Raw genomic sequence first — 21,854 nt, forward strand, 5'->3', positions numbered from 1 at the left:
GTTTGTGGTGGTGTGTAATCAAGGGCCCTGTCCTTTTTCTTTAGATTCTTTGACAGTGGAAGGTTGATTGCAGAACAACTGAACAGGTGCCAGAAATAACTTGATGAGCTAAAATTCTGATTTTTATGTTTAGTCTTCCCTGTTATACGGTAGTTTGGTTAGTTTTAGTTTCCTTAGTTAGGCTCCTCATTGTAGTTTTAAAGCAAGGCCGTAGTCAGAGCATTTTCCTTTATCAGATTCATTCCTTTTCTGGCACCAGCGTGTTTTATGAATCAGGAGCCTGCCAGTTGAGCGTTTGGATACACTTGGTCATAAACTAGGTTGTCCAGATTTTTAAAAATTGAAGGTGTTGAAAACTTAAATTATCAGGTATATTTAAACACTGCCATAATATTTATTTTAGAATCAAGAAAGTTCCACAAAGGAGAATTTATCATATAATCCAAAGTTAAGCTCATTAAATGCTTTCAAAACATACTCAGCATAATTTAAATTGAATTTTTTTATAAACGAGTTAGAAACATCGTTATGTATATGTATTGTACTTTAACCTTTTGCTTTTGGAGTCCTGATTGTCATCATGAACATCAGTTATTTTACTGTAGTTTTGCCTTTAGCAGCTATTGAGGTGTGGTGGGATATTTGGTGCTACACTGAAGGCTTCAGGCTGCTTTGTGGTGGCTGTCTGTGGCCAGTGTTTCCTTCTTTCTTTCCTGGTCAGCTGTCACTTTTCAGTTTATCAGCTTTTAGCAGTCTGTCTTCATCTCTTCTACAATTTCAAGGCAGTGCCTTAGGCCTGGTGTCTTAATGGCACCTTCACACCTGCCCCAGGGGATACATGCACGGAGTTTGTGACAGCTATTTTTTTTCTGCTTATTTTTGGGTTTCTGGCTGTTATATGGTCAGTGAGATCAGAGAAGAGCTTTAGAAATGGGACACTTGTCGAAATGTATGCAGCATGTTTGCTTTGAGATTTATTTATTATATGCATGTTTATTTTGTAGAAATTGTTTCAGGGATTGAGCAACATGTCTTTCTATAGCATTGCCAAGTTTATAGCACCTGGGTGTAAAGTGTAGGAAGGTTCTGAAGATGGTATATCCATGATTCTAGATTAAAATAAAAACCTTTGGAATGTTTTTGAGAATGTCCTTCTTTAGCAAGGAAAATGGTGCTTCCTTCCAGATTTGTTAATATTTTAAAACCATCATGTAGTTCTTTAATGTTGTGGTAAGTAAAGGCTCTTCACAGCACCACTAGAAATTGATCTTACCTGGGGGTGGCAGCATGATGAAGATGAATCATTGCAGACAAAGTATTTAGCTTCTCTTCGCCTTAGCCTTTAGCTTCCTCATCTGTAAAGCTAGGATTACAGTGCCTGCCTCATAGGCTTGTTCCCAGAGCTGCATGTATGTCACGTGGCTGGTGTATAGGAGGCTCATTGGATGCTAGGTCCTCTTGTAGCCTTGCTGGCATTATTACACTACTGGGAAGTGTTAAATTGCATGCCCATAGAGAAGGAGCTCAGGTATCAGTTGTTCTTTTCTGGTTTGGGATTGGAAAGAGAGTATGGTATTTTATTGTTGTTTTTAAATTTATATATACACACACAAGTATGTGCATATACAAAATATATCATGGTTAATTGAAAGAAGTCTAATTGTATCTAATTTAAAAAAATGTTTAGAGAGAGAGTGTGCATGTGAGCTGGTGGGGGGTTGGACGGTAGGTTGAGGCGCGGGCAGAGACGGAGAGGTAGAGAATCCCAAGCAGGCTCCATGCTGTCAGTACAGAGCCTGATGCAGGGCTCAAACTCAAGAATGCTGAGATCATGACTTGAGCCGAAATCCAGAGTTGGAAGCTTAACTGACTGAGCCACCCATACGCCCCTATATCTAATTTTTATAATATATCTCATCTTCTTATACCAAGACATTTTTTTTAGATGGTACTATATTTATGGTGTTCATAGTGCTATGACTGGCAAGGAATAAGTAATCCAGCAATAGAAATAGGAATTTGAGAATCTAGTTTTTACATGATTTTTAAAAAAATAACCTGATACCCCATCAGTGGAAGTTCATGTGCATCTTCTTCCTGTCTTGTCTTTTTTCTAGAAATCCCTTTTCTGATACTTGATCTCTCTACTGGCTAACTTGTACTACTTGTAATGTACCCCGTTTCTCCTCCCCTTTCCCATATTCCTTTGAAATTCTGAATGTCCTTATCAGATTCCTTCTCTGTGAAACACCTGACTTATGCTAATTTATTTATTTTTTGTCTAACCTATAGCTTTTGTTGGCATTGCCACTCATTAGGGCATTTCTTATATATTGCATTTAATAGTTTTTATTTTTTCCTTCCTCCTTCCAAGAGAGAGCGGGAGCTGGGGAGAGGGAGAGTGAGAGGGAGAGGGAGAGCGAGAGAATCCCAAGCAGTCTCTGCACTGTCAGCGCAGAGCCCTTCTCAGGGCTCGATCTTGTAACTGTGAAATCATGACTTGAGCCAAAATCAAGAGTCGGATGTTTAACTGACTGAGCCACCTGGACGCCTCCTTCCTGTTTCTGTTATTCTTTATTAAAACTTCCAGCTAGATTACAAGATGAGCAGGAACTACAACTGTCTATTTGAAACCTTTTGGAGGATAACGAGTTATTGCCTTATACATAGTGGTGTTTAATAAGGAAACTTGGCTAAAGTGAACTTTACCTATCACTCTCTTCCTTATTCAGTTTTATACTTGAAGTTTTAATTGTTACTCTGGGTGTTGCCTCACCCTTGATGACATGTTTTATATTAAAAGGGGTTAAGCTAGTATACATATTATAGGTAAGACTAGATTAAGTCAGTTAGAAATGTTATAGAGACTGACAGTGTTAGAGGCTGACTTAGAAGTTCTCTTTATTTTATTCATTCTACAATGTATATTAACTTCTTACACTTGCACATTTCAGGAGTTGTCACAGCAGAAATGTTTAGACATATGCAGAACTCTGAAATAATTCGAAAAATGACTGAAGAGTTTGATGAGGTAACTTATCCTAAATGTTTTGATAATTTTATGCATGTTGATCTTGATTTACCCTTGAAAGTATTCTTAAATTCTGAGTGTTAGTGTTATGGATAACAGCTTTGGCATCAGATTTAATCAGATGATGAGATGTGATCTTGGGCAAGTTGTTATCTTGGCATCAGTTTCATGATCTGTAAAATGGGGCCAATAATACTTCTTTCATAAGGCTGTTGTAAAGACTTAACTCAGTAATGTTTGAAAAATTTCTTAGCATTTTACAATGCCTGGTATATAGTAAGAACTTAATAAATGGTAGCTTTTATTATTGTCAAAAAATTAAAACTTCAAGAAAGAATAAAATGTAGTGCCTAAGAACACATCTTGGAATATTGTTAAAGATAGATTTGGTCAATATTTGGGGAACAGGTAGCTTAGGCAAAAGACTATACACTTGACCCTTGAACAGCGGGGGGATAAAGGATGCTAATCCTCCCCCCCCACCAAACCACCATGGTCAAAAATAGGCATGTAACTTTGCCCCACCCCCCCTTAACTATTATAATAGCCTACTCTTCCCTGGAAGCTTTACCAGTGAACGGTCGATTAACAAACATTTGTATGTTATATACCATATTCTTTTTTTTTTTTTTTTTAATTTTTTTTCAACGTTTATTTATTTTTGGGACAGAGAGAGACAGAGCATGAACGGGGGAGGGGCAGAGAGAGAGGGAGACACAGAATCGGAAACAGGCTCCAGGCTCTGAGCCATCAGCCCAGAGCCTGACGCGGGGCTCGAACTCACGGACCGCGAGATCGTGACCTGGCTGAAGTCAGATGCTTAACCGACTGCGCCACCCAGGCGCCCCATATACCATATTCTTATAATAAAGTAAGGTAGAGAAAAGAAAATGTTACTAAGAAAATAAATTTACAGTACTATACATATGTTTATTGAAGAAAATCCATGTATAAGTGGACCCGTACAGTTCAAACCCATGTTGTTTAAGGGTCAGTTCTCTATATGTTATTATTTAGAATATCTTTTATGTTTCAAATATGAGTAATAAGAACAATACAAATAAAAAAATACTAGCTTAGACTTGAGTGAATTCTTTATCACAGTGATGTCTTTGAAGTATTGTTACCAATGACGACAGATTTACTATAATGTAAGCTCCTTCAGGGCAGGGTTCACAGCTGCATTCCAGGACCAGCAGGTTTACTCTTCAAAACTTGTCGCTGTGGATTTTCAAGTAGAAAGTCTGGTCTAATTTGAGTTTTACTTGATCATTTTTTTTCTTGCTTACTCTGATGAAGGAGCTTTCAACTATCATTCTAAAAGATAGACAAGATTTGTTTAAAAAGGCTTTGATGATCACTAAGTGCTATTAATCAGTCTCCAAGTAGTTGAGAGGTAATTATGAGTAATGGTATTACAGCAGTCCCTCCCCGCCCCCCACCCCTTCCTTTATCCCCGGGGGATACATTCCAAGATCTCCAGTGGATGCCTGAAGCCACAAATAGTACCAGACCCTATATATTCTATATTTTTTCTATGTATACATACCTGTGATAAAGTTTAATTTATTAATTAGACACAATAAGAGATTAACAATAACTAACAATAAAACAGAACAATTCTAACACTATACTGTAATAAAAGTTACATGATTGTAGTCTGTCTCTCTCAAAATATCTTGTGCTGTACTCACCCTTATGATGATGTGAGATGACAAAATTACCTACATGATGAGGTGAAGTGGGGTGAGTGACATAGGTGTTGTGACATAGTGTTAGGCTACTATTGACCTTCTGACAATACCTCAGAAGAAAGATCATCTGCTTTTGGATGGAGGTTGACTGTGGGTAACTGAAAGGTGGAAAATGAAACTGGATAATGGTGGGAGGGACTACTTTATTTTAACTTACTAATATCAAAATGTTTTAGTGAGAACCTTCTTACTAAAGGGAAATAGCTATTTGAGATAAGAATCCTGAAATCTGATTTGAAAGTATCCGCAAACTAACAACAATTAAGATGATACAGTTCATTGTAGCCACTAAATGATTTAATCAGATAATATGGAAGAAAGGTTTTTTCTGGAATATTAGGATCTTGTTCTCAGATGAGAAATAATAGTTCAACTTCTATATGCCATGACCTAAAATTAAAAAAAAAATGTTTCTCTGATGACAAAATATAGGGGTGCCTGGCTGGCTCAGTTGGTAGAGCATGCAACTTTTGATCTTAGAGTTGTGAGTTCAAGCCCCCTCGTTGGGCGTGGAGTCTACTTAAGAAAAAAAATATATCATGGTTAAAAAATGTACTAAACTGTACCAATAAAATGATCTTAAGTCTCTAGGATATTCTTGAAAGCAACTCTTACTTTTGGATGTTCTGTGGAGTATTGGCCTTCGTTTTTATTTTTTAAGGATTTGTTTTTAATGATTTATGGGGATTCTCAATGTAACTGCACTGGAGAATGCCCCATCTTTATGTAGAAGAAAACTCAAGTACCAGTCTTTCCAGGCTATACTAGCTATCTTTACATTTCTTTTAAAAATTATATCATTTTAAAAAAATAACTATGTCATTGTTTATGTCTTTTGACTGATGTCCTTGAAGCTAATGAAAATATACATTGTAATCTTTTGATTATTTATAAATCATAACATCATTTAGACTGGCTGAGAGTATGATTTCATCATTTTTAATCCATTAAAAATAGAACATTGGTTTGATTTTTGCTATGCTTTTGTTTTAAAGAAATTTAATCAGTTTATCTTTGTTAATCAGAATAATGTTTTGCTTTGATGGGAGAACCTTTATATTTTTAACATTGAGTAATGGTATATATTTTTATTAGTTAAAGTGAATTCAGAATCTCCATTTTGGTCTTAAAGAGAAGTGTTCAAAGGTACCTCCACCTTTGCATATTCTCCTGCCTACTTTGAGGATTTAATGGAGAAGAAGGGTGAGGTAAAGGAGTCTATTTTCAGCTTTTGCCTAGGGAATTTCAAAGACAAGCGAAATTTTGTTAAATCATGTGTTTTAAATGAAATTCCTGTTTAAAATTTTTGTTTTTAGGATAGTGGAGACTATCCACTTACCATGGCTGGGCCTCAGTGGAAGAAGTTCAAATCCAGTTTTTGTGAATTCATTGGCGTATTAGTACGGCAGTGTCAGTATAGCATCATATATGATGAGTACATGATGGATACAGTCATTTCACTTCTTACAGGATTGTCTGACTCACAAGTCAGAGCATTTCGACATACAAGCACCCTGGCAGGTCAGTATTTAAAATTTTTTTGCCTATTTCTTTAGGTTAGAGATGAAAATCGTTTTCATTAATAGAAATGAAATAATCACACAAATTAATTTTGCTTGTAGAGTAACCATCAACAGGACACTCTTCCTCCACTCCCCCCCTTGCCCCATGAATTACTAGGAATGCAATGATATTTTCAGTTTTGATTTTTAAAGGTATATTATAGTTAGTATATATTGTGATTTTCTTGTGTTAAACCTACTTGATTGCTATGCCACAGAAGGGGAAAAGAAGTGGATAGGAATGTGTCATGTTTTTGAAAGACTTTTTATCAGGGAGAATATTGACAGCAAATTTGGGGAGACTGTCAGTCACTTTGGATATGTAGTCCTAATGACCCTTATTTTGTCTCTGATTATGCACTGTCCCTCCTGGTTTGATGGTCCTGGCAGGATCATGTTTATTCTTTAATCACGCCACAAAAGTTTATTTTATTTTATTTTTTTTTTATGTTTCAGAGTAACTTTAGACTGAGCTAAATTCTTTGATTTTTGAAATGAGTTATATTTTTAAGCCTTACATAATTCTAGAACAGTGAGTTTTGGTGTTGGTGTTTATAAAATCTTTTGGTTCCTCCTTTGTGCTAAAAGTAAAATTGTTGATACGCTATCACTGAATATGTACTTCTTGGTTTGGGTTGGAAAAAAATCAACTAGACTTTCATTGTTACTATAGTATTATAAGCCTTAATGCTAGAATATATGATTTCTGCAAAAATTTTTCATTCTTTAAGTGTGGGGACATTTTTATCCTTTATTTTCCTAAAGAATTAAAGGTACAATTAAAAACGTATTTTTGCTAAGTCTTCCATTTTCAAAAAATGCAGGTAATCTGAGGGAAGGGAGTAGAGAAAAAAAATGCAGGCAATCTTTCTATAGGATTTTTGTTTTTAGATTGGAAGTCACAAAGTACGAATGTGTTCTTGCTCTATGAATTTAGGTAGTGTTTAATATTAAGAACTTGATGGCTAAAGTAAATGAAAATAAGTATGATGACGTAAGGTGGATAATTTTAGATCAGAGTAACAATCTGAGGGAATGAAATAGCTCTGAAGAGAAAATTGAGGATCCCTTTTAAAGACACCCAGTAGCCACAAATTAAGATTTAGTTTTGTGCTGTTCTATTATGCAATGAGAAGTAGTCTGGAGTAAACTAAAAAACGCATAAAATGGTGAGATAGTAGTTTTAAATCACAGTAAGTCTGGTCTCAGGAGCCAGGGTTCGGTAACAGAAGGTGGGAATCTGTAGGAAGTGTAATAAAAAGCACTTTATTTAAAAAAAATTTTTTTTAATGTTTGTTTACTTTTGAGAGAGAGAGTACAAGAGGGGGAAGGGCAGAGAAAGAGGGAGACACAGTTTTACACACTATAGTTTGACATGAGCACTCAGATTGCTTCTCCCTTTGGTTATGGAGATAGCTAAATGACTGCTATATGAACCAAAATTTACTTAGAAGGTGAAATATCTCTGAAAAAGATCATAGGGGACACAGTTTAGAGTAGTGGGATATGAGCATAGTCTAAAGTCAGATTACCTGGTTTTTTAAAAGTTTATTTTTGACAGAGAGAGAGAGACTGAGACAGAGACAGAGCCCAAGTGGGGGAGGGGCAGATAGAGAAAGGGAGACACAGAATCTGAAGCAGGCCCCCTCAGGCTCTGAGCTGTCAGCACCGGGGCTCAAACTCCTGGACTGTAAGGTCATGACCTGAGCCAAAGTCAGATGTGTAACGGACTGAGCCACCCGGGTGCCCCAGATTGCCTAGTTTTGGATACTGGTTTAACTACTTATATGAACTGTATAATACCAGGCATATTCCTTAATCTCCCTGGCCTTCAGTTTCCTTGTGAATGAAATGGGGATAATACTTGACTTTGAGAGCTGTTGTGAGGTTTAGGAGATAATCCATGAAAAGTACTGTAATATAGGTAACTGACATAGTAAGTATTCCGTACACATTAGCTGTTGTTTATTTTGTTGTTGTCATTTGTAGCAGCTGTATTTTTCTTTTCTGTTAGAAGCAGAACAGCCCATTTTATCCTTAATTTCTCTTAACTTGATATTAAATTGTAAAATTTTGCATCTGTGAAACTAATTTCAACATTTTCCATTTAAAAATAGCTATGAAGTTGATGACAGCTTTGGTGAATGTGGCACTAAATCTTAGCATTAATATGGATAACACACAAAGACAGTATGAGGCAGAACGGAATAAAATGATTGGAAAACGAGCCAATGAGAGGCTAGAACTCCTGCTACAGAAGCGGAAGGAGGTAAACTTTTGTGTTGAGTTTTTTTTTAATGCTATTTATTTATTTATTTATTTATTTATTTATTTATTTATTTATTTATTCATCAAGAGTGAGAGCGAGAGAGAGAGAACGTGCACATGCACGTGTGTGAGCTTGAGCGAGGAGGGTCAGAGAGAGGGAGAGAGCGAGTCCTAAGCAGTCTCTGCACTGTAGCGTGCAGCGCTACACAGAGCTGGAGCTCATGAACTGTGAAGCCATGACGTGAGCTAAAGTCAAGAGTTAGATGCTTTATTGATTGAGCACCCAGATGCCCCTGTATTAAATATTTAATCTGTTAATCCATGACCAACGTGGCCACCGTGAATTATCATATAACTTTGCAAGTTCATCAAACTTTTGGGAATGATTTAAATTTAAATAACATTTCAGGTTGTTTAAATGTCCAGTTCGGTTGACTGTGCAAGCCAGCAGTACCTTTTGCATGCATTTTCTTTTCTGTGTGGACTAGGATTAAGAGTTCAAGGTTTTAAGTAGGGAGTCCTAGCCATTCAGACAAGTTGTTTTAAACCTTAGTATTTATCTCTGCCATGAAAATGTCTCTGTTAACTTCTTCCCTAAGCTTGTTGTTAGGATGAATTCAGGTTTTACTTCTGTGACATCACTGTGAAAAATTACTTATGGGCTATTCATGGTGTCTCAATTGCTGCCCTTTTTTGTTTTTTGTTTTTTTTTTTTTTGGTAGTATAGGAGGGCAGTTAGCATTAACAACTGACCACCAAATTTAACTTTGAATGAGGAGACTATTTTTCAGCCTTAAAAATTTTTTTAATGTTTATTTTTGCGTGAAAGACACAGAGGGTGAGCAGGGGAGGGGCACAGAGAGAGAGGGAGACACAGAATCCGAAGCAGGCTCCAGGCTTGGCGCTGTCAGCACAGAGCTTGACGTGGGGCTCGAACTCACAAGCCGCAAGATCTTGACCTGCGCCGAAGTTGAACACATAACCGACTGAGCCACCCAGGCACCCCCTAAATAAAATATTTTAATGTTGTGTTTGTGATTTTAAATTCCTCCGTCATTAGTGATACATATTTTGCTGTCTGATATTTGTGATGTTTGCGCTCATTTCTAATATGCAAGATCTGATGTTTTAGAAGTGTTAGTAATGCAGTTGAGTTAATATTTGCCATGGTAATCCATAAATTCCTACTTGATTTTGACATATTTGGGGTTGGTAGTAGCTACAATTTTAGTTGATTATTTTTGGGATAGTCAATAACTTTAAAATGTCCTGACTCAACAAAAGCCTCAAAATCTTGTCCATATTTTCCCCCTACCTAAATTCCTCATCTTTTTTGTATAGTTTGAAATGGAAGAATTGACCTTTTTGCCCCTTAATTTAGATAATAACGTTCATCAGATTTATTAGGTAAACATAATGCATGTCTTAGGCCTTGAAATTATGGTCCAATTCTTGGACATTATTTTAAGATTGTGAGCATAGAACAAGTGGATATAGGTAAAAGGATTTTGAGATTAAAATTCCTGTACAGGTATAAGATATTAATACTTCTAGGTTAGGGTTAAGTTTTTGACCACCTTGTACATTTGACTATTTATCTGTGCTAATGAATATAAGAAGCACATGCCCTTATTAGCATTATTTGGAAATGCAAGAATGTATTTATAAAAGAAAAAAATACATTTTACAAAAGCACAGAACATAATCTAAAAGCTCATTGATACTTAAACTGTGAAAGATTTTTCTCCTCTCAAGCTCTGAAACAATTTTGTCTTCATTCTCAAACTCTGAATTGAAAAATAATGGGAGTAGATAAGTAAACTAAGATTTTAAAATGTTTACTTGATTATTTAAGGTGCAATTTGTTTCCTTCAAAAGAATTTAGCAGGGATATTCATTTTTACTAAGTTATTTTACTCAAATATCTTTTGTTCTTTGAACAAGCACTGTAACATTTCTTTTTCTGATGATTATGACCAAGATAATGAAATAATGTTAGGCTTTTTTGATATGAACATACATGTTATATAATAGGTGATACATGTGATAATAAATTACTTCACAGATTCTTATGTGCCTTTTTACAGTGGAAATTTGTGACCCTTAGAAAAGGCTAATCTACCAGGTAAACATTAAAAGCCACGTCAAATATTCTAGGTATCAAGGGACTTTGGCTACCTGATCTACAGCAGCTGTTAATTTTTGTGTGTGGTTACTGTTGTCTAGTAGAATTAAAAATTAGATTTAATTACCAAAATACTGGGGAGACCTGCATTTGTACTTGTAACAACTTCTAGAAGTTCTTTTCATTGTCCTTCCTTACAATTGAAAAGAAATGATGTATTCTTTTCAGCTTCAGGAAAATCAAGACGAGATAGAAAATATGATGAATGCAATATTTAAGGGAGTGTTTGTACATAGATACCGGTAAGTCAGGACATTTTTTCTATGTAATTCTTTTTTTTATAGAGTTTAAATTTATTCATTTATTCTAAGAGAGAGAGAGAGCACACAAATGCACACGGGAGCTAGTGGCAGAGAGAGGGGGAGAGAATCCCAAGTAGGCTCTGTGCTGTCAGCGTGCAGCCTGATGCAGGGCTTGATCTCACGTACCGCCAGATCATGACCTGAGCCAATATCAAGAAATCAAGAGTCAGATGTTTAACTGACTGAGCCACCCAGGTGCCCTCGATGTAATTCTTTTTTCCTATTCAAGTTTGGGTATTTAGTGGTTTAGGCAGTATAAATCAGTGGAAGGAGCACTGGAACAAGATCAGTGTTAGAAGGTAAGGTCTTCCACTGACACTGATTGAGCTACTCGACAGTCAAGTTATTTAACTGCTCTGAAGTTGATGTTTTCTCTCTGAAAAATGGGGTAATGTGCTTGACTTATAGCTGCCCAGCAGATGGAAGCTACTTCTATGATTAGGACTCAGAGCACAGAATACTTCATTGCCTTTGGATGTACTATGTTAATAGAAACTATGCATGACAATTCTGGGCTCTCCTGTTTTGCGTGTCAGTGGGAAAGTTTGGATAGATTTAAGGGGTTTTTTTGTTCGTTTTGTTTTGTTTCGTTTTGCTGTTTTGAATGAGCAGAGGAAAGAAATAGGTAATCTTATCACCATTTCTCCTCTAACCTATTCTTTAAATGTTGGTCGCATTTTTATTCAACTTCTCCCTCACTTCCTCAACTTGTCAATTATTGAATCACTTCCTTTGTAATGTCCCTTTGTCCATTTTTTCCTTTTTGTTTCTGGTGTCACCATTATCTTAGTCTATTCTCCCACCATTTCTCATACCTAGAGATTATTGAAGTTTTCCTAAAACATTCTTTTGTTGTTATTCCTCTGCTCAGAAGCCTTCAGTAACTCACCAGTATCTATAGGCTGAATTCAAAATAAATTTAGTCTGACATTCAAATCCAAATTTAGCTTGGCCTCAATGTTATGTGTACCTAATTCTCTCCTGGAAAATTATGCTCTAACTAGACTAGTGTGCCTGCTGTTTTCTGAACACACTGTGCCCAGCAGGTGTGAGCAGAGGCTGGGATATGGCATGATATAAAAGGTGAGGGATTCGATTTTGTTTGTAGTTTTATTTAATTTTAAATATTCATGCGATGACTATTATGCTTTGCCAAATAGACTGTAAGCATTCAGGTGTCATGCATCAGTTCTACTTTTAAATCCCCAGTAATCCATAAAGGTATTTGGCATCTCTTGACTAAATCACAAATCCTGTTGCTGTAGTGGCACTAATATATGTAATTTTTCTTTCCTTCATTTAGTGATGCAATAGCTGAAATCCGAGCTATTTGCATTGAAGAAATTGGCATTTGGATGAAAATGTATAGTGATGCCTTTCTAAATGACAGTTATTTAAAGTATGTTGGTTGGACTATGCATGATAAGGTGAGATATGCTCTTATAGAATACTTGTGTACATATAGGCATAGCTATCTACAGCTCTCATTCGTGAGGAGTATCTGCGTATAGGTATGCCTGGGACCACATTCCTATAGGTCCCTCTCTTTTATTCTTTTCTATCTTTTCCATGAGAACATGGTCTCCTGTATAAAAGTCCCCTAGACTTTTAAATCTTGGCCACTGATTTGGACATCAATCTTGAATTACTTTTTGTAGCGAAACATTAGAATCATGTATGAGGTGGTGGTCAGGCATTTCTTAGAGCAGTCAGAAGAGTCCTTATTCTTAATATGTGAGTGCTAAATACTTTTAAAATTTTTCTAACTTTTCTTCTCTCTTTGATAAACACATATCTTTGCCAGATTATAAATTACTTTGCCTTTGACCTTTTTTATTTTCTGTTTTTTGTTAATCTACCTTTCTCTCAGGCTACCTTTTCACTAGCCTTGAAGTTCTTAGCATACATCCTTTACAAATACTTTTTTTGAAGGAAAACTTACTGTCAAATGTTCTACTATTGTCTTTCACGGTAGTATTGCTCTGAATAAGTTTTCAAAAAATTTTCATTTGACCTACAGAAATAGTAACCCAAAAGGTCTTTAGTCTTAAATGTATGTATTGATTTCTATTTTTGCATTATCAGGGATGAGAGGTTTTGAAAATGAAAGTTTTGGAGAATTGTATGGAAGATACTTAAATATTTAAAGTAGAAAATACTGTTTATGTCTTGAATATTCACGTTGAAGATATGCAGAGTTTTAATGCATTTTCTCCTCTTGTTTCATTTAGCAAGGTGAGGTAAGACTCAAATGTCTCACTGCTCTACAAGGGCTTTATTATAACAAAGAACTTAATTCCAAACTGGAGCTTTTTACCAGTCGGTTCAAGGTTAGTATAACTTTAAGTTTTTAAAAATTACCTGTTGTTTGAAAATATTTTTCTCTAATTTTTACTTTATTTTTTTTAAATTTTTTTTTCTAAGTTTTACTTTAAAAATATCTTAATTTTTTTGTCCTTAGGATAGAATTGTATCTATGACCCTTGACAAAGAATATGATGTTGCAGTACAAGCAATAAAATTACTTACTCTTGTTTTACAGTAAGTATGTATTTATTGCATATTATTAATGTTCAGATGTTTAAATAAAACATTAGAGTATATAGTTTAAATTTATCTGGTTTTAAATTTTAATTACTTAAGTCACAGAATTTTTACAGCTAGAAGTTTAATTTTCTCACGTAAGGTTGTAGAAACAGGAAGAGGAAACCATTAGAGTAGAATATTTTAACTGAGCTAGGAATTCATGTGTTCCCATTCTGATGGCCAGTTTCCTTTCCATTTCACTGTCTTAGGTGCCCTTGAAATAAAGTTAAACACTTGAGTATATTAAATATGCCTATTATATTTTGTCACTCTTTTAGAAAATAGTATTTACTGAAATTTCTCTGTAAACAATCTGAATTTAAAACATTCTTTTATGCATTTAATCTCCACCACCCCCCCCCCCGCCCCGCCCCGCCCCGCCCCGGGTGGGGGGCGTTAAGGAGGGCACTTTTTCGGATGAGCACTGGGTTCTACCTCTGAAGCCAAGACTATGGCTATGTTGACTAACTTGAGAGTAAAAAAAAAAAGAGAAAGACTAAAAACGAAAATTCTATTATGTTCAAATGTAATAGTGATGCAATATTTTTTCCTTTTTAGAAAAATTTACCATCATATTTTAAAAAATTTGTTTTTTAATGTTTGTTTGTATTTGAGAGAGAGAGAGAGAGCATGCACATGAGCAGGGCAGGGGCAGGGAGAGGGAGAAACAGAATCCGAAGCAGTCTCCAGGCTCTGAGCTGTTAGCACAGAGCCCGACGCAGGGCTTGAACTCCCGAACCGTGAGATCATGACCTGAGCCGAGGTCAGATGCTTAACCGACTGAGCCACCCAGGTGCCCCTAAAATGTTTAATTGAAGTGTAGTTGACATAATATTAAATTAGTTTCAGGTATACAACATAGTATTTCAAAAATAATATATATTATGAAACGCTCACCACAATATGTATATCATAGTATTATTAACTATATTCCCTATGATACACTTTTCATCCTTGTCACTTACTTTATTACTGAAAATTTGTTCCTCTTAATCCCTTCATCCATTTTGCCCATTTGCCCCACTCCCCTCCCCTTTGGCACAGGGGTTCATTTTCTCCACAACCTCACCAACACTGTTATTTGTCTTTTTGATACTAGCCATTCTGACTGTTGTGAAGTAATACCTCATTGTGGTTTTGATTTGCATTTCCCTGATGATTAGTGATGTTGACCGTCTTTTCATTTGTTTGTTGGTCATCTGTATGTCTTTGTAAAAATGTCTGTTCAGGTCCTCTGTCCAGTTTTTAATCAGATGTTTTTGGTATTGAGTTGTATGAGTTCTTTATAGATGAAAACAGTATGGTGGTTCCTCAAAAAACTAAAAATAGAAGTACCATAGGATCCAGTAATTCCACTACTGGGTATTTACCTAAAGAAAATGGAAACACTAATTCAAACAGATATATGTCCCTCTATGTTTATTGGAGTATTATTTACAATAGCCAAGTTTAAGAAGCAGGTAATCTGTCCCATCAAAAGATGAAGGATAAAATACGGTGTACACGTGTACACACACACACACACACACACACACACACACACACAGGAATATTACTCAGCCAATAAAAATTTACAATTTTAAACATTTTTTTAAGTGTATAGTTTAGAGGCCTTTAGTATGTTTATTTTGTTGTGAAGCCATCACCATTATCTATCTCCAGAACTATTTTTATCATCCCATACTGAAACTCTCTACCCATTAAACACTAACGCCCTATTCCTTCATTCCCCCCCAGCCCCTGGTGACCACGGTTCTACTTTCTATCTCTATAAATTAGACTATTTTAGGAAACTCCTATAACTGGAATCACATAGTATTTGTAATTTTGTATCTGGCTTATTTCACTTAGCATAATGTCTTGAGTTTATTCATGTTATAGCATGTATCAGGATTTCATTTACTTTTGAGGCTTAGTAATATTCCATTGTATGTTTATGCAACATTTTGTTTACCCATTCATCTGTCAGTGGACATTTAGTTTGTTAGCATGATCCAAATAATAATTGCAAAATGATTTTTTTAACGTACCATGCTAATTCTGACACTCGTATGGAAAATTCATCATGTAATGGTAGCCAGTGAAGCTGTGATAAAAACATTTAGTGAGTGATGACTGCCCAGTATTATTTTTAAAAAAGGATATTCTTTGTTCATTCTAAGATTATGTTCTTTCCTTTTTTTTTAACATTTTTTTTGAGAGAGAGCGAGCGAGCATGGGGGAGGGGCTGAGGGAAAAGGTGAGAATTTTTCGCAGGTTCCATGCCCAGATCTCACGACCCTGAGATCACAACCTGAGCTGAAATCAGGAGTGGATGCTTAACCAATTGAGCCACCCAGGCGCCCCCCAAAATAAATTATTTTTTACCTATGTCCACAAATGGCTGGAAGTGATTTGGTTAAAATTAGCATTGCCTAGGACTCCCAATAAAATTCTCCCCCTCCTCTTTTTTTTTTTTTAATTTTTTTTTAACGTTTATTTATTTTTGAGACAGAGAGAGACAGAGCATGAATGGGGGAGGGGCAGAGAGAGAGGGAGACACAGAATCGGAAGCTGGCTCCAGGCTCTGAGCCATCAGCCCAGAGCCCGACGTGGGGTTTGAACTCACGGACCGAGAGATCGTGACCTGAGTTGAAGTCGGACGCTTAACCGACTGAGCCACCCAGGTGCCCCATCCCTCTCCTCTTTTTAAACTCTTTTATTGGCATATAACCGACTGAGCCACCCAGGCACCCCTGCGCAGTATCATTTTAAGTCATATTGTAGAACCATAGTAATTTTTAGATTTCAGTACTGGTGTGGTGTGTGAATAGACTGTGATTAGTAGCAGAGAATAAAGAATAGAGACAAGCACAAATGAGTCGGAACCTAGTATAGGGTGAGGGTGACATTTTCCTATAAGAAAATAAATGGTTAAAAAAAAAAGAAATGGTTTTGTGACAACTAGGTTCTATTTGGGGAAAAATAAAATCGGATTCCCATGCCATTCCTTATACAAAAGTAATTTCCACATGGATGAAACGTTTAAATGCAAATAAGTGAAACCATTCAAGTACTAGATGAAAACCTGGGGGAGATTAAACATTTTTATTTGATATGTAAAATGACTGAGCAACATCTTTCAGAGCTTGACATAAAACCTAGACATAACAAAAATCATTGAATTAATTACATAAAAAATTTTAAATGTCTGTATAACATAAAATACCACAAACTCAGAGAACCAATGACAGATTGGGCAAAATATTTTTTTATCAGAGGAGTTAATTTCAGTAAATCAATTTAAAGAATAGAAACCCAAGAATAGTCCAGAGTCAGGAAACCAAATCATGGGCAGAAAAGAAAATAAAAATTTAAACATATGAAAAGATGTTGAGCCACACATAGAGACAAGTATATTAAAATGAGATCATTTTTTTAACCTGTCATTTGACAGATATACAAAAGTGTTTGCTAATACACTATTTTGTTAAAGCTGTGCAAAAACAGGTCCTTAAACATTATTGATGTGACTATAAATTGATACAACCTTTTTGGGAAGAAGCTTGACAGTATCTATGTTCAAAATTTTAGTTGCTCACATTCTATAACAGCATTGTTTATAATAGAATTAAAAAAAAGTGTTTATTATTGAGAGGGAGAGAGAGCGTGCGAACAGGGGCAAGGGGAGGGAGAGAGAGAGAGTCCCAAGCAGGCAGCACATGAGCTAGCCTGACATGAGCCTGACATGAGCCTGGGTCTCACGAACAGTGAGCTCATGACCTAAGCTGAAATCAAGAGTAGGATGCATAACTGACTGAGCCACCCAGGCGCCCCAGAATAGAATTTTTGATATGGCCTAAATGATTATCAATAGAGGAAGAATTAAATTAATATGTAAGATAATAGCTGTTTTGAGCATTCTTAACTATTGCATTTTCTTTTTTAGTTCAACTTAAAAATTATAAATATTGTATACGTTATGAAAGTATTGAAATAATTCTGAAATAAATAAGAAAGTAATAGTACTCTACATGTATTTCCGTAGCTTCTCCCTTCCTCTGTAATACCTTATGGATATCTTTCAATATTTTTTTAAAGGATAATAGCCATTTAGTTGATTCAACTATTACATACTTCATCACTGGAACTTGTCAGGAGCATTCCTTCTCAAACAGTTAAAATGAGTGAACTACTGCACATTGATTTGAGTCAGTATATATATATATTTTTTTTAATTATAAAATGACCCAAGTGGGGGCGCCTGGGTGGCTCAGTGGGTTGAGCATCCGACTTTGTTCAGGTCATGATCTCGCAATTAGTGAGTTCAAACCCCATGTCGGGGTCTGTGCTGACAGCTCAGAGCCTGGAGCCTGTTTCAGATTCTGTGTCTTCATCTTTCTCTGCCCTTCTCCTGCTCGCATTCTGTCTCTCTTTCTCAAAAATAAATAGACATGAAAAAATTAAAGAAAATGACCCAAATGGTTTTTCCAATAACGATTCAGTATTATACATGGAGTAAGTCAAAATGCTTTTGAAACTTGAATTGTAACATTTTGGTTTTGTTTCTCTTAAAGAGAAGTACTATTTCCTTAGACATCAGACTTCTGGAATCCTTGGGCACAGCAGAAAACCAAAAAGGATCTGAGCTCCTCAACTAACCATCTAACATACTTTGACTTCTTTCTGTGTTGGTGGTCCTGTGATTCTCAATTTACATATAATGCTAAAAACCTAGATTGCATATTAGGGGTGAAGGAGGTACCAGAGGCCAGGACCCTGAATACAGAGTCCATAAGGGAAGAACTTAACAAGGTTTACCCTGAGGTACTGTGGTTGATGGGCCTAATAATGACTTTTATTTACCAAGAAGATTTTATTAGGTTTATTTTGTGTGTTTTTTAAAATTTTTTTTACATTTTATTTTTGAGAGACAGAGAGACAGAGAGAGAGACATAGCACAAGTTGGGGAGAGGCAGAGAGAGAGGGAGACACAGAATCCGAAGCAGGCTCCAGGCTCTCAGCTGTCAGCACAGAGCCCGATGTGGGGTCGAACTCAAAAACCATGAGATCATGACCTGAGCTGAAGTCGGCCACTTAACCGACTGAGCCACCCAGGCACCCCAAGGTTTATTTTGTTTTTTTAAAAATGAGATCAGGGAAATGAGCAGTACATTTTAGTAAGATTTTTCCAATGATAGATTGCAATTAAAGGTCTTTGGCACTTGAATTTTAACTATTTCAAAAATCTATTTGCATTGCCTTATGGTGTTCAGTACATGGCGAATGAAGTATTCATCATTGTGAGAGAATTGGGGTGTTGGTATATTTTAATGTTGTGATATTCTTAATATCACTATGAAGTACAGAGAGTATTTTCTGTGATTATTAACTCTAAGCTCTTAGAATGCCACCACTTAATTTTTTACATTAGTTTTTATTCTGTCTTCATTTCTCTTTTGCATCCTTATCACATTATCATTTCTCTTCATCATATATTTCAGTACATTTGGTATTCACTCTAATTTTTCCTCCCATTGACCTTAGATGTTAAAAAATATGGAGCTCTTTTGTCAGTGTAAGCTTTTACTGACAGATGATACTCAAATAAGTTGATTTTTTTTCTTTTTTTTTTAAACAGAAGTTAGTAAAAGTGTACTGTTTTTTAATGTATGAGCACGGATTGTTGTACTCAGTGTCTTTAAAATTAAGTCATTGTTGAAACTGCTCCTGCTCATTTATTTTTTTAGGAGTAGTGAAGAAGTTCTTACTGCAGAAGATTGTGAAAATGTCTACCATCTGGTTTATTCAGCTCACCGGCCAGTAGCAGTAGCAGCTGGGGAATTTCTCTACAAAAAGTAAACCTATATTTTTGTTATTTTGTAAAGTATACTTTTATGACAGTAATTCCTTGTGCTATAATTGATACTAAAGATGTATATAACTCATTTAAAAAATTATTCAGTACAAGGTGTAACTTTCACATTTAAGCCTTTCTCCAATTCACTTGATTTGTAGAAGTTAAATCTTTAAAGGGAAATGCCTTTTAATGGATAAAATATATAAAAATATATCTATATCGTCTTGTTAAGACTGACCTCTTCCTAATTTTTCATTCTTTTCTCCCATGTCAGCTTCCAAATATTGCCCTTCCTAATGTAATACTTAGTTTTTTTTTAAAAATTTTTTTAATGTTTATTTATTCTCGAGAGAGAGACAGAGACAGAGTGTGAGTGGGCAAGGGTCAGAGAGAGAAGGAGACACAGAATCTGAAGCAGGCTCCAGGCTCTGAGCTATCAGCACAGAGCCTGAAGCGGGGCTCGAACTTACAAACTGTGAGGTCATGACCTGAGCTGAAGTCGGACTGAGCCACCCAGGTACCCCATAATATAATATTTAGTCTTAAGCCTGTAATTATTTTGCTTTAGAAAATATTAAAAGGTTTTGCCTCAAGTGTTTGATATAGTGTGACATAAGAATCCCAAGAATCCTACAATCTTTTTCATGTTCTTATAACACCTCAGATCAGGTAGTATGGATAGCAGTGTGAATATCTTGGCCACAGAAAACATTTGGCAAATGTTATGTAATGGCTTTTAAAGAGAACAATTTGAACCACATGGACTAAACTATGTATCTTTGAGATTTTATTAAAATGCCTATTTGGCAGAAGCAATTTTATTAGAAAGTTCTACATGACATAAAATGTTCATATTCCATTTTTCTATTGGTTGCTACCAGTGATGGTTCTCTTTTGTCATATATAAGGAAAAACCACCATGATGTCCATAGAAAGAGGCCACTAAATTCAGACTTTGGGATAATTGCAAGAAGGATAGAAAGAAAATACATGTTTAGTTTTAAAGAGATGAGTATCATAGATTTAGGGCATAAATGATATAGGCTAGTATAATATTTTTATGAAAAGGAATGGTTGCATAAAATGCAGTAATGTTTTTAAAAAGAAATAATTCATAACTCCATACAATTAACTTGAGAAGTTAACTTAAGAGGACTTAGAATTACTATCAAGTTTGAAATTAAAAAGGTTTATAGCTGTTATTTACTTGGGTATCATGTTGTAGAGTACTCTACCTACCCAGGTTTCATTTACTCTCCTTAGTTAGATGCTTAAAATATGGAATCCAGACAGTTTTTTTTTATTAGGAAATACGGTTTTTTTTTGTTTTAAAAGTAAATCTTTTGTGTTGATTGTAGGCTCTTCAGTCGTAGAGATCCAGAGGAGGACGGAATGATGAAAAGAAGGGGACGACAAGGTCCAAATGCCAACCTTGTGAAGACATTGGTTTTTTTCTTTCTGGAAAGTGAGGTTAGTTAATGTTCATTTTATGCGTATGTTCAAAACAATTTGGAGAAAAGGTTGAAATGATGTATATTTTCAAATCTTCCACATATCACAGAAAATCTTGGATGGAATAGTTGTACCCATTACACAAAGTTTAAAAAACTTTTGACTTTTCTTAAGGTGTTCAAATAATAGGATTTATGTACAGAGCTTAGAGTATGAGCTTTGGAATCAGAAAGACCAATTGGGGTCCTCTGATTATTATTTGTATAACTTTGTTTTAGTTACTTAGTTTTTCTCTGCCCCATTTCCCTTGTAAAAATATGGGTAATAATTTGTTACCTAAGAAATTAGTTATCTAATCCACGTAAAACTCTTAACACAGACCCTGCATTTCATTCTCAGTATTTGGTACCTGCTTTATTACTTTTGTTGTAAAGAAGGAGATAGGGATTTACATTTAACATCAGCTCTTAGGTCTCCTTCAGGTTGAAAACCTGTTGACAAGAATTTGAGAGAATCCAACATACATTTTTGGTGTCCATATTCTGTATCACTTAATCACTTTTAGAGTCTTTTAATTAAATTTTCTAATTGTTCCTGCATATAGAAATACAGTTGGTTTTTGCATATGGACCTCTTAACTGTAACTTTGCTAAATTCACTTATTTTGGTAAGTTTTTAATAGATCTGTTGAGTTTTTCTCTAATAATACAATCAAGTCATTGCAAATAACGATAGGTTTATTTCATTTCATTTATGCCATTTTTCCTTGGTGTTACTTTTTTGGTCACTGTTTGTTTATTTTTTGAGAGAGAGAGAGACACACCGACCGTGCACATACAAGTTGGGAGCAGGGTGGACAGAGGGGGAGACAGAGA

At 35.5% G+C, this 21,854-nt stretch overlaps 1 protein-coding gene across 6 annotated transcripts in view; it reads left to right on the top strand.

Moving 5' to 3' along the window:
* Positions 1-21,854, top strand: part of STAG2 (stromal antigen 2) — a 138,908-nt gene that overhangs the window by 72,108 nt on the left and 44,946 nt on the right. For all 6 annotated transcript variants that reach the window (XM_011279456.4, XM_019824250.2, XM_045051135.1 and 3 more), the window contains 9 exons: positions 2,955-3,031; positions 6,102-6,306; positions 8,465-8,616; positions 10,969-11,042; positions 12,406-12,529; positions 13,334-13,432; positions 13,564-13,643; positions 19,418-19,525; positions 20,886-20,997. In XM_011279456.4, coding sequence (XP_011277758.1) covers positions 2,955-3,031; positions 6,102-6,306; positions 8,465-8,616; positions 10,969-11,042; positions 12,406-12,529; positions 13,334-13,432; positions 13,564-13,643; positions 19,418-19,525; positions 20,886-20,997 — 1,031 coding nt within the window. The remainder of the gene's footprint in view (positions 1-2,954; positions 3,032-6,101; positions 6,307-8,464; positions 8,617-10,968; positions 11,043-12,405; positions 12,530-13,333; positions 13,433-13,563; positions 13,644-19,417; positions 19,526-20,885; positions 20,998-21,854) is intronic.

Source organism: Felis catus, chromosome X (genome assembly GCF_018350175.1).
Source record: "Felis catus isolate Fca126 chromosome X, F.catus_Fca126_mat1.0, whole genome shotgun sequence".
NCBI lineage: Eukaryota > Metazoa > Chordata > Mammalia > Carnivora > Felidae > Felis > Felis catus.